Source organism: Gambusia affinis, linkage group LG15 (assembly GCF_019740435.1).
Source record: "Gambusia affinis linkage group LG15, SWU_Gaff_1.0, whole genome shotgun sequence".
NCBI classification, from domain to species: Eukaryota; Metazoa; Chordata; class Actinopteri; order Cyprinodontiformes; family Poeciliidae; genus Gambusia; species Gambusia affinis.
In genome coordinates, this window is record NC_057882.1 from 9,149,225 (window position 1) to 9,162,044 (window position 12,820).

General features: G+C 39.5%; 1 protein-coding gene across 2 annotated transcripts; it reads left to right on the forward strand.

Moving 5' to 3' along the window:
* Positions 1–59: 59 nt before the first annotated feature.
* Positions 60–10,976, forward strand: slc43a2b (solute carrier family 43 member 2b). Of its 2 annotated transcripts, XM_044139752.1 has the most exons (15): positions 72–130; positions 807–1,085; positions 3,460–3,736; positions 3,927–3,982; positions 4,072–4,148; positions 6,200–6,292; positions 6,674–6,807; positions 6,936–7,132; positions 7,237–7,380; positions 7,464–7,481; positions 7,968–8,100; positions 8,663–8,795; positions 9,086–9,159; positions 9,304–9,427; positions 9,507–10,976. In XM_044139752.1, exons 2-15 carry the CDS (start codon positions 926–928, stop codon positions 9,666–9,668), a joined length of 1,782 nt encoding a protein of 593 aa, XP_043995687.1. In that variant the 5' UTR covers positions 72–130; positions 807–925; the 3' UTR covers positions 9,669–10,976. The 2 variants fall into 2 exon arrangements, with proteins under 2 accessions (XP_043995688.1, XP_043995687.1); XM_044139753.1 differs by lacking the exon at positions 7,464–7,481 and having other exon boundaries at positions 60–130.
* Positions 10,977–12,820: the final 1,844 nt, after the last annotated feature.

Genomic DNA, 12,820 nt, shown 5'->3' on the forward strand with positions numbered 1-12,820 from the left:
ACGCAGCCAAAATTCAATAGGGGGCGCTGGAGCATATATAAATGTTGTTTTTCACAGATACCTGGTCACAGAGAGCCAAGACAGATACAGAGAGCTGGGGGCTTTGAAGCACTACCTGCAGCCTGGAGTGGTGAGGATTTTTAAAAATATTTGTATAGACATCTTAAAAGAAAAGGATTAAAGAATGAGACTGGAACATGAGTTATCAGTTGACATAAATAGGAATTTAAGCAATTAATCTGAGCAAATTCATTACCCCTAGAAGTAGTGACTTCTGTGGACATGACTTTTTCAATCTGCTGGTTCTGCATCTCATTTGAGGGTGTGTTTTGTGTGAGAGAAAAAACAAAGCAGGTTGTTTACTTTGTTGGGAACGCACTAAAGTAATTGCAGAAAAACGTTTTTGACGGTTGGGTGAATATGAGAGGACATTTGGGGAGGGGGGCTGCACAGGAGGGTCATCGGTTGACCAGTCTTCAGTCCAGTCTGGACCAGTTTACTCGCCTGAAGAAACTCTGTGGTGCTAATACTTTATTGTTATTTTATTTTATTTTATTTTTTTAATCTACTATAAGTAAGAATGTATATAAATCACCACAATTTATAAGAACAGTTTGTTCCTTTTTGTATTAAATCAATCAAAAAGGCTCATTTACAATTTTTTAACACAATCAGTGATCTCTCAATGGTGCAAAGTCAGATACTCGTTCTTGTCTCATTTGAAAACCAGGCCTTCCAGGGTTTTACTGACTTCACTGATAGGCTGACTTTACCACTTCCCCTCCCTCCTGTACTTCTCTTTTCAGATAAGAAATCCGTCACTCCTCATTCTGACCGTCAGTCGGGGAGGATCACTCTGCTCTCTTCTAGCCTTCTTCCTCTTCTGTCCTTTCTCTTTCTCAAGCTCTCCCTCTCCCCCTCGGCCATGGCTCCGACCCTTGCCACAGCCTTCGCCAGGCGCTGGTGGATGGCAGTGACTGCCATCATTGAGAACCTGCTGTTTTCTGCCGTGCTGCTGGGATGGGGCTCCCTCCTCATCATGCTGAAGTCTGAGGGCTTCTACTCTTACCTTTGCAACGAGGAAGGTGAGTCTGAATGTTTAGATTGAACTTCTATCGTCGTTTACCACCTTCCATCATATTTATCTGACCAATCATTCAGGTTCAATGCTGTGAGTTTTCTCTTAATACTCTCTGAAAATACGTTTCAAATTAAAGGTTGGGGGAAAAGCAGTGCTTTGACTTTAATTAAAGGACGTGAAAGATTTTTTTCACAAGCAACACTGGTACCTTCCCGTCTTCTCCAGTCTTTGAAAATAAAATGTTGCCTGTGAAGATGTCCCAGGTTGGACTAAGATCAGATACGTTGGAGCATTCGGGCACGCAGGCAGGCAAAGTGGTCCGAAGGGACAAAAGAATAGAGTACGGTTTCTTGAGACAGTATGTTACTGTGCTGTTCTTGTCTCTGTTAGCTTAGAATAGTTGAGGACAGAGACACTGACCTAACAACGAAGAATGGACCACATGAACTGCTTCTTTGTTGCTCCTTTAAAAAAAAAAAAATTAGAATAAAACTCGTAGAAAGATTAAGCAATCTTTTTCTAAAGTGTTTTTTTTTTCTTCTTTTGTCTTGTTGCTCATTTTAATAAAATTCCAGGTGGTGCTTTGTGTTTTAAAGAACAGACAACATTTATGCACAATCTCTGATTTGACCAAATCATTTACTTTATATGAGTCTTGGCAAAAATGATGGTTGAAAAAGGAATATGTATTTCCAGGTAAATTAAAAGGTAAAATCCTTATTCATTCCCATTATATTTAAATGTAGAAATAATATGCCTTGCTAAAAAAATGTATCCTCACATCATGATGCCACCACCACCATATGTAATGTAATGTTAGCTTTCTGTCAAAGATTGTCTTTCTAAAAGAAATTCAGTTGTGTTGTCATTTAATCAGACCGTCTCACATTTTTTGCTGTGCCTTTTAAGGGCTGGACGAAAACGGCAAACAGGAATATCTCACCTGAGTATTCTGCAGCTCCTCCAGAGTTGCAAATCACAATTTAGTTATATATGATCACAGTTTATTGGCGATGTAAAGAGGCTGTATAGAAATGCGCAACACACTTTTCAGAGTTTAATTTTGGGGGGAAAAAAAAAACGTACCTGTCATTTACACACCACCTCACAATTATGCAAAAATGTGTGTTGGTCTATTACATGGAGTCTAAAAAAGTACACTAAAATATGTACTTTAATAAAAAATAAAAATAAAAAGATTGTTGGAGATCTGCCACAGCAGTTTTATCTCATTCTGATGACATAAGATCATAGAGGAAAAAAAGAACATCTCAGCTCTTTTCAGCCTTGTGACTTTTGAAATGAAGAACCGAGTTCCACGTCCAGCATTTATTACCCGTAATTTGGAAGTTTAAAGGGTGCTGATAAAGACCAGGGAGGGGACAAAGGCTGATAGAAAAGTGATGAGCCGTAGAAGTTAGATGACCTTTGGAGGAAATGGCTATAAAATCCAGATGTGCAAGATAGTCGTTTGGTTTTCCTTCTGCAAGTAACGTCACAGAGGGACCATAAGTTTTGCAACAGGAGGAAATCATGAAGTCTATTTGAGTTCATGTGGCCACAGGACATCTCTTCTTTATTTTTTACACAAACAGGTATTTTCTATTTTCTATTTTAGGCTGCTGTCACTTCATTCTTCAATAGTTATGCATATAAACTGAAAGCAAAATTTTTTCACAACTTGTCAGCAAACTAAATACTCAATTTTGATATTGAGTTAGATCAATTTTTCCACTTTGCACCATAAAACAGTACCTAAAAAAAAAACACATTTTCAGGATATTTGGAAAATTATATGCAAAGTTCTGCAGAAGGCTTTGGCGCCTTGTTGTGAAATGCGTCATGATGTAAAGTCCCACTTTGCAATGGCACACTGTTAGTGGCTGGTGGATTCAAAAGAGGCAATGTTTTTATGTTTTTCTATCAGTTGGTCTCTTCCTGAACCTTTGTACCTGTTCACATTAGGATCTAAAGGTTCTGATAACCGTGCTCAGTTCATTAACTCTGCCAGCTAATCACCTTTTATTCCACTCACACTTTATAAAGTCTCAAAAAAAAAATTCCAGACAGCCTGAAAAGATTTGAGTCAAAATGTTTCTCTGTGTTCCTGCTTAATTTCTACTTTCTGTGCAGATTTTTTTGCTGACATGTTGCATTTTGTAGACTATTTACCGCACAGATAACTGAGGATGAGTGCACTCCACATGTGACGACTGTGTAATGATGTGTCATGATCTTGTGATGAAATGCAAGTGCAGACTTTACATTTCAGATAATAAGTGAAAGTAGATTTAAAAAGCTCATATTTACCATGTTTTAACAATGAGGGTATAAAAAATAGGAGATCCATTTGACCATCACTTTATCATGTTCTACAGGTAACAGCTCCAGCTACAATCTGTCTCACTCTGCGGCCACGCCAATCCCCCATGACTACGCTGACGCCTTCGAACCGGATGAATCGGACGGGGTGGAGCTGAAGCCCCCCGTGCCGGAGGGTCCACTGAGGATGAACGGCTGGCTGATCTGCAAAGAACAGGATGAGATGCTGAATCTTGCTTTCACGGTTGGCTCCTTCCTGCTCTCAGCTATCACACTGCCACTGGGGATCGTCATGGATAAATATGGACCTCGGAAACTTCGACTGCTGGGCAGGTGAGCAAATCGATATTGGCTCAAAAAAAAAAGCAGAAACGGGATATTGATTATTGCTTTTCCTAAGGGCAATCAACCACAAAGAGTTAAATGAGATTGTATTACACTCTTGTCAAAAAACAAAATAATAATAATTTAAGAGAAGTAGTTTTGGTCATTAAAAGTGCTTGACGGAGTCATCTATTTCCAGCACTTGCTTTGGCTTTTCCTGCCTACTCATTGCATATGGAGCCTACCAGCCAAATGGTGAGTCCATGTGATCCAATCTGTCCATTTTCCATATCTACATGTGATATGTAGTGATTGCCAGCCGCCTAACGATGTGTCATTTTTAGACCTCTCCGTTCTTATCTTCATTGCACTCACTTTCAACGGCTTCGGAGGCATGTGCATGACCTTCACCTCCCTTACAGTAAGTGGGCATGCCAGGTTTGTGTGCTTTGCATTTTTCTTGCTGCAAAGCTGGTGCACCAGCTGCCTGTCGTTTGAGCAACGTATGTGCCTATAAGACTTCCTCATTAACACGCTGCTAGAATCGTTTACTGGACCCCTGGCTAGTCACTCTGTTTCATCTCCTGTTTGAATCCCTCCTTTTGTTCCGATCTCTTCTGAAGGGATGCACAGAAGTGTATTTCAGCTCTGCTTCAGATGTGAGGAAGGAACACTGAGTAACATGAAATAGGAATACGGTGCCATTAACAGCCAAGGGCTTCAATCTATTTTTTCTATGTGCTTGGGCAATGCGAAGCAGCACATAATTATTGCATGAAAAGGAAGGAATATGGTGTTATTGAGTTTCACAAATGAAAAAGACAGTATACAACCGTATGCTACACTTTTTAGATTTTTGTCTGTGAAAATTTTGAAAAAGAAGCATCATTTACCTCTTCAAAATTATCCACTTTTCTGTGCTTTTCAGTCACATAAAATCTCAAATTAAAATACATTAATGGTTGTGTTAACACAGTGACAAAATGTGACACTAAAAAAAAAACGTAAAATTATTTTGCAAGTCACTGTATATGTGTACAAGTTCATAAGAGTGTAATACTTATGATATTTTGTTTAAATTACCAAAATATGGCCTCATATCATAGCTCACATAGCTTCATTTGACAATATCTGACTTCACATACTGACATTTGGGACCAAAACAAGGGATACATATTTTAAATGGTTTTCACTAAACCTGAGAGGAGCCTTGGATACAAAGGCAAAGAAAAACAACCCACGATCTTAATTAATTCAAGGGATCACTGGGTGGACTCCTCTTTATTCATTTGCATTCTTTCCTCTCTGTTTTTCGTCCTGCTGTTGCTTGTTCCTCTCACCATCACTTTTAGCCTTTGATAACTCAGTCAAGAGTCCATGACGCTACCATGGTGATGCTGTTCACCGGACAGTGGCTCTACACCAGTAAATCTCTGTGAAACAGCATTCCTCAATAACAGCACAGACTAAATCACTCATCTCTGCTGTTAAGTCTTTTGCACGTCTTAAATGTCTCACTAGCTAAAGTTATGGGAATAATAGATTCTCCACAGTATGCATGAAAACATGTCTTTTACCCTTGAATGCTGGTTCGCCTCGTCACCTTAACAACCTCAAACGCTAGAAATGAAAGCCTCAGTGTTGGGTTAATCATTAAACACAAGCTACATCACTGGCTTCTGGAGTGTAGTTTCTCTGCACATCCCATAGTGACTATTAGGAAACACCGTGCAATAACAGTTTAGCTCTTTGTCAGTGTTAAAGACTAATAAATATCTATCTGAATGATGCTGCTGCTGAGAAATACAGTAAACTGGTTCCCCAGATCCCCTCCCCAGTCCCATGTAAAAGAATGTGCTTGTTGTTGTTCAGCCACTTGAAAACGGAACAGTTCGTGAATGCCTTTTTGTTGGTTGTGTCGCCCCGTTTTGCCCTCCAACTCTGTTATCCTTCTCTTCCAGTTGGAGCAGAGGGTGTAAACAAAACAAAATAAAAAAAATAAATAAATAAAAATGAACTCTCTACCCTATCCGTCTTGTGTGCTTTGTTTCTGGTATCAGGACCGGTTCACCCCCCCTGACTGTTTCAGCTGTTTTGTGTGGTGTAATGGACAGCTGTGTGTTCATGTGTGTCTGTTATGCTTTGATTTGCTTCATGTCAGTTTGTTGTGCTTTTACCTCCTCATTTTGAACCATGCAGTCTTGCTGATTGGTCCCCGCTGTGCCCTCTGACCTGAGTGTCGCTGGGCATCATCTTTATGGCGCCCCCATACGATTCCGTCATCTCCAAATAAATTCAGCTGACATAACTATGATGCTTGTTTAACCTTTATGCTTACATTCACAGAGAAGCAGACCTTATTTAACTTATATTTTTTAGCATCTGTGTTTGTTATTTTAGTGGTACCACAGGGTACCATATGGACAGAATATGCTAATCTATTATGTTTTCCTTGTTTCCTTTACCTTTTAGCTCCCTAATATGTTTGGAAACCTTCGTTCTACCTTCATTGCCCTCATGATTGGTTCTTATGCTTCGTCCGCCGTCACATTCCCTGGTGTGAAGGTATGGAAAAGTATTCCTTTTCAAAAAAGAACATGAAATGAGTCCAAGCAAAATCTAAAAAATATTCCACATGTTCTTTGAAGCTATGAACAAACTTTTTTTGTCCATAGTATTATTTTGTTTGTTTATTTTCTTTGTTACTTTTTGGGAAATTTTAATGTAAAATTCTCTGTTGTATCTGTGTATTCGAAGGACAGAAAGATTTTTGAAATGTTCTGATCTCAGTCAAATACTTATCAGATATGATCTAAGAAGAAAGAAGATAGCACAAAGCCATGTTTATGGTCATGTTAAAGGCTTTGCTCTGTGAATCCTTTGGGCCATAGGCTGTTAAAAAAGTTACCTCCACTTCCGATTGAAATTGTTCTTCATTATGGACAGGTCATCTATGATTTCGGTGCCTCATTTATTACAATTCTTGTGGTGTGGGCTTCCTGTGCTGGACTTGTCTTCCTCAACTGCTTCTTCAACTGGCCACTGGAGCCGTTCCCAGGACCAGAAGACATGGACTACACGTCAGTAGCAAAGACAGTCGCATATTTATGCTCCCAAGTACACTGCCAACATAAATCCTACTCCCACTGAGAGAGTTTGATCAAAAATCATGTCATAAAATACTGTATTTGCTTCTCTGCCTTCTTAGTGTGAAAATAAAGTTCAGCTGGCTAGGCTTTGACCATAAGATCACAGGAAAGCAGTTTTACCGTCAGGTGACCACAGTGGGCCGCCGCCTGAGCGTGAGCAACAACGTGAAACAAAAGGAGGTGGTTGGTAAGGACGGACGCACTCTCTGCCTATCCACCATGGACCTGGAAATGGACTGCAAACCCGAGGAAGAATGTAAGAGTGCAGTGTAAAATAAAACTCCTGAAATGATGAAGGTTTAAAGAATGCTGACTTAGTTTGTACCCCTCTTCTAAATCTCTTGCTTTTGCTTTCTGCAGCTGAGTCTTTTTTGAAGAGCATCATGAGCCCTACTTTTATACTTAGCGCATCGACCATGTGCATCACTCAGCTCCGTCTCTTGTTCTACATGGGGGCCATGAACAGCGTCTTGGAGGTGCTCTGTGATGGAGACCTTGACACAGGTCAGTCTGTTTGCTCCTGAGACATGTCTGTCTGGCTTGTATTATGACCTAAAAACAACTGAACGTAACTTTTTCATTTTCAGTGGAAAGGATGGAAGTCGGTAAGACGAAAACTTTAGCGTTCGCAGTAGTTCACCTTAGCATTAGCTTATTAAATATCCAGCTGACAACAAGTAGAGTATTGCATTTGTTTTCTTGGTTGTCCCTGTAGATAACTGAGTCCTTCAACTGTCACACAGCTTTAAACTAAAGCCACCGGTATTATTAGTTGACTCATTAACAACTTTTCTAGAAGAATCAGCAGAACAAACATCATACACTGCTTCACATGACTCACATTTCATGTGTCACTGCTCCCGGAGCCACAAATATGTGCCCTAATGGCACCGTATTGACTTTTGAACGACCTTGTTGCACTCTACAGTCTCAGTTTATTAACTGCGATGACTAACCATCTAACCAGGTAGTGGCCTCTCCCCACACTTTTGTCATCTGGATTACACCAATTTTTAAAAATCTTTTTTCAACAGTGTTGTATTGTATTCCAATAAACAACAATAAATATGTTGTCCTCATTTGGTCCTCAGTGAGCCTGTACTCCTCCATCTTTGGTGTGCTGCAGCTGCTTTGTCTGATGACCACTCCTGTCATCGGTCAAATTATGGACTGGAAACTGAAGGACTGTGATGATGGGGAAGAAGACAAGGAACCCTTAAGCAAGTGAGTGTTGATCTGTTGATACACTAAAATGTCGATAACATTAAGCAATCTTGAAAAGCAGAGATGATGATGCCATAGATTTTTAAGCTTCTACTGTTTTATTATTGAAAGAAAGCTCTTCAAACACATTATTTCCTCAATGGACTTAATGGAAAAATCTTCAGGGTATCAGGTAGACACTATAGACAGCCACAAGTTTACTTCACCCTTGGATACAAGATGCTGGAATATGCCATGTTCCAGCACAAAATAAACTCTCCATCGTGATGTCAAAAAAAAGAAAAAAAGTAAAACAGTCCGGTCCAGAGTTTTTAAAACAGCATGCTCTGGAAACATTGTGCTGTTGGTGTGTTTTACTGTGTAAGCCAGAAACGTAAAGCTTGGGTGACGGTGCAAGTAGTCACAATTCTAGGACACTACTATAAGAAGCTTGTGTAACCAATGATTATGTGGGTTGTTTGTTTTTTTTATTATTATTTCTAATTCCATCTGTTTCTTATATAGATGCAGTCATGGCATCCCTGCCTCGTAATCCAACTTTATTTCCTTTTTAACATTTTAGAGGTGAAAGCAAGACAAAGCGCAGAGACAGAAAGATCCAGAAAGTGACAAACGCTCTGCGAGCGTTCGTCCTCACAAACCTGCTTTTGGTGGGATTTGGTGTCACCTGTCTGATACCAAATCTCCAATTACAGGTGAGTGTCTCTTTGATGTTTTTGTTCTATGTCCTCACCAGATCTGTGTCCATATGCAAAGCTGACTTTACGGTATTACGCTGAGAATAAAGCTTGATAGTGTCAAGATTTACAGTATCAAGCTGTACTTGATACTGTCTCAAGCTGTATCAAGATGCACACTAACAATCAGACGTGTCAGTGTGCATGTGATTGCACACTAACACCATCTGGCTAAAGAGAAAGTGAACTAACTTCACATGAGATGCAAAAGCAGATAAACACTGATTCTGTTTTTCTCCTTTCCTCAGATTGTCTCCTTCATCTTACACACTGTGGTGAGAGGATTCATTCACTCTGCTGTTGGGGGCCTTTATGCTGCGGTGTATGTACCAACGTCATTTTAATCTCTCATGGCCATTTCGCTTTCAATTGGCCAGTTAATGTTTAGTCATTATGCGTGTCAAACCTTCCATGTTGGAAGAAGCTGCTTCAAAGTGACTAACTGAACTAAATGTTTTCTTTTTAGATATCCCTCCTCTCAGTTTGGCAGCTTAACAGGGATGCAGTCTCTCGTCAGTGCTGTTTTTGCGTTGCTGCAACAGCCCCTGTTTTTGGCAATGATGGGGCCACTTGAAGGAGACCCATTCTGGGTAGGAATCATCACCCACCTCAACACATTCAGCTATCAAGCCAAATGAAAACCTTGCTAACTCCCGTGTCGCCCTGCAGGTTAACATCGGACTGCTTGTGCTCAGCATGCTGGGCTTCTTGCTGCCCCTCTACCTGATCTGGTACAGACGGACACTCCATCGAGAACTACAGCAGAAAGCAGAGGACGCCAAAATATACATCAAAATCAACGGCTCAGAGATCCCAGAGGCCTTCGTTTAAGACAACGTGCAAAGCAGGCGTCTTGAAGTGTTGAACGAAAAATTGTGACACATCTCCATAAGAAAGACAACACCCATCTTTACAAATTCGCCAATGAAAAACTACTGGGATTGTTGTCATAGAAATGAGTCCAATGGACGGCTGAGGAGGAGAAAAGTGAAACAAACAAGGGAGATGAAGAGCAAATAGGAGGAGAAACTGTGAAAGGAAAGAGGCATCAGCCATCTGTATTCCCCCAAATCCTCTGAGCTCTCTTCACTTCCTCTTTCTCCTGACCTTCAGAGTGTTTTCCAGCATCTCCTCTGCTTTAACTTGCCCCGCAAGAGAAGAAAAGGGATATACGTCCTCCGGGTTCAGTATCACCTTCCCATCTAACCACTTTAAAATTAGAGGGCGATCCAATTGCCATGGGGTTTCTTCGATGTGTTATATGTTGAATGCAAATCATCCAGATGCTATTGCATGGTGCTACTCATCAGTATATCTGCTGGATTTCTTCCAGAAGTTTGTACAAAGGAAATGTGGAGTAAGAGTCGAGACATTTTGCTGATGTTTCTCGGGTAATAGGAAGAGACAGTCATTATCTTTTTGTAAGGCTAATGTCTAATAATGAAATCTATTGCAGTACTATCCCATTTTTTTCAAAGGAAGTCACCCTGTTTTCATATAATTTTCTCAGTGTATGTTTTATTTTACCTTATGTATCAGTTTCAGTTTTTTTCTACAATTCTATTGTAAAAAAAAAAAAAGAACATTTCAAAATGTACAAAGTACATTTTCACTTTGTACAAAAGTGAAAATGTACAAAAAGTTTCACTTTTCACTTAATTGAAAAGTGAAAATTGACTGATTGAATTTTCACACATAACAGTGAAGGTGTTCTTCACTGCAGAGGGCATTATAATAGTGACTTAATGCATTTCCCCATAAAGCTGCCATTAGTCAGACATCTTAGTTTGTGTCAGTTTTTCCTCCATTCTGTCTCCTTCAAGAGAAATTCAGCACTTTTACCCCAATTCCACACAAATCCATCTCACAGTGGCACTTTTTTTGGATGATTGGCTTCAAGCCCCTGCCCCCCCTTTTCCTTTTACCTTTTATATGTGTATTTATTTTTTCCTAGCATTTCCACTTTCAATTCTTGGTGTAACTGTGCAGTGATGCTTTTATGTAGGCTCATTCTGTTTTGTCTGCCTGGAGCTCCTTCTGCCCTGAATGAAGATAAAGTACAGATATTTTGGTAAATGGGTGTCTGTATGTGGAAGAACATGTGGAAGTTAATAAAGTTTTTTTTTTTTTCCTTTTCTTCCCACTGCATCACTCTAATTATTACATTTTGTTTGTTTTAAAGTTGTTCCAACACAAACCAGGAGATGGCAGTGTTTGGTTTAAAGCACCGAGTATTCTGTGGAGTATCATCAAATTATAGCGGTGATGGAAATTAAAAACTAAAATGTAAAAGGAGAATATGACGCATATTTGGTGGAATACACATGTGTTCAAACGAGCTGAAATGTAACCTGAAAATACCTCAAATATAGAAACTGTGTTTAGAGGAAAGTAGCTGCTGACCTACAAACAAAATCTGAGCATCACTCTTAATATGACAGACATACACGGTGGTGGCAGCAGCATGCTATGGGTTATGCTTTTTCTTAGCAAGAAGCAACAAAACCATAACATTTTGGAAATTATGATACACTACTAGTTGAAGAATACATTTTAAAACAGAAATGAAAAAATAGATACCCTGTGTAGGCTAAATGTCAGAATCTACTTGTGCACAAATAATCTGTCATTGCCCCTGAAAATGATCAAAATCTTTGAAACACCAAGCCACTTTAATAAGTGTTAACAAAATGTCTCAGCACTCAGGAAACATGCTCAGGCGTGATCAGCATAAACTATTTTCTCACATCTAGGTGGTTGGTGTTTGCAAGTCTGTCGTCACGCTGAGCTGCCACCTGATATCGCGTTTTAGCAGATTTTTATCACTTGACGCTTGCACCTCTCACCACCTGAGACGAGATGTGCGAAATCATCAGTCACATCGGAGGTAGAGGGGCCTGCTCCAGCTCAGCTTTTCATAAAACGACCGAAACACAGGATGTAGGACTCAATTTATAATTAAAATTGAACTGCTATCTTCATTAACAGCTCGGCCACAAACTGGTAACAGAAAATACATATTTTGCCAAGCCCACTATCACACATTTTAAGGTTACTGTTTTTTTTTTGTTTGTTTTTTTACTTTTTGCACATAAAATATGTGATTCAGAATTTTCCTCAAACTGGGTAAAAGGACTCAAACTGAAGTGATCATATTTTGGGGGTTTATCAAATCTCCATGACAATAATCAGACATTATCTAGCATAATAATGCTAATGCATGGTTAACAATAGAAATAAATTCTAAGTCCAATAGCAGATCCGAGGAGATCTCATCATGGAGAACAGTATAAAGACCACCCAAAAATGATGGATGGAAAAAGAGGGAATTAATCAGAGAAGCAGCCAAGAGTTTGACTATTTTTGTAAATTTGGTAACTATAGAGGAGCTGCTGTAACATTTTGGTCTAAATTCTGGTAGACAGTGTGGGAAGACTAATCACCCCAAATACCGCTGGAGAACCAATGGGATGGTTAGATCAAAGTACGTTTATTTGTCAGAATGGCCAACTAAAAGTTTAGACCAGAATCCATCTGAGAATTTGTGGCAAGTATTTAAAAAATGACATTTGAGAATCATCATGTTAATGTCACTGTACAATGACATGCTACTTTGTGTTTGTGTGTCACTTACAATTGTGGTTGCAAAATAAAATATGGAAGCTGCTATTAATACTTTTGCAAGGCATTGTATAACAAAAACCTCGCTTGGAGAATTATCTCATTGGACGTGATCCATGATAATGTCGGCAGAAGATAAGCTGAAAGATGTATCTTTAAAATAAACCACAAGAGCCAGAAGCGGATATGTGGTTGTTGTCAAACGGAGACGTGAGCTATAAATACAGCTCCAGCTTGCTGTTGTATAATTTTAAACTCACATAGCATCCACATCCCGTGATATTCAGGAAGTGGGTCGAGATTTGGGACCTGGAATCCCTTGTACTGTACTACAGACCCCCTGTGTTGGGAAACAAAGCACG

Coding starts and splice junctions, on each gene's coding strand:
- slc43a2b (XM_044139752.1), top strand. CDS start 926: ATGGCTCCGACCCTTGCCACAGCCTTCGCCAGGCGCTGGTGGATGGCA. Junction 3,737..3,926: donor AAACTTCGACTGCTGGGCAG/GTGAGCAAATCG, acceptor ATCTATTTCCAG/CACTTGCTTTGGCTTTTCCT. Junction 8,101..8,662: donor GACAAGGAACCCTTAAGCAA/GTGAGTGTTGAT, acceptor TTAACATTTTAG/AGGTGAAAGCAAGACAAAGC.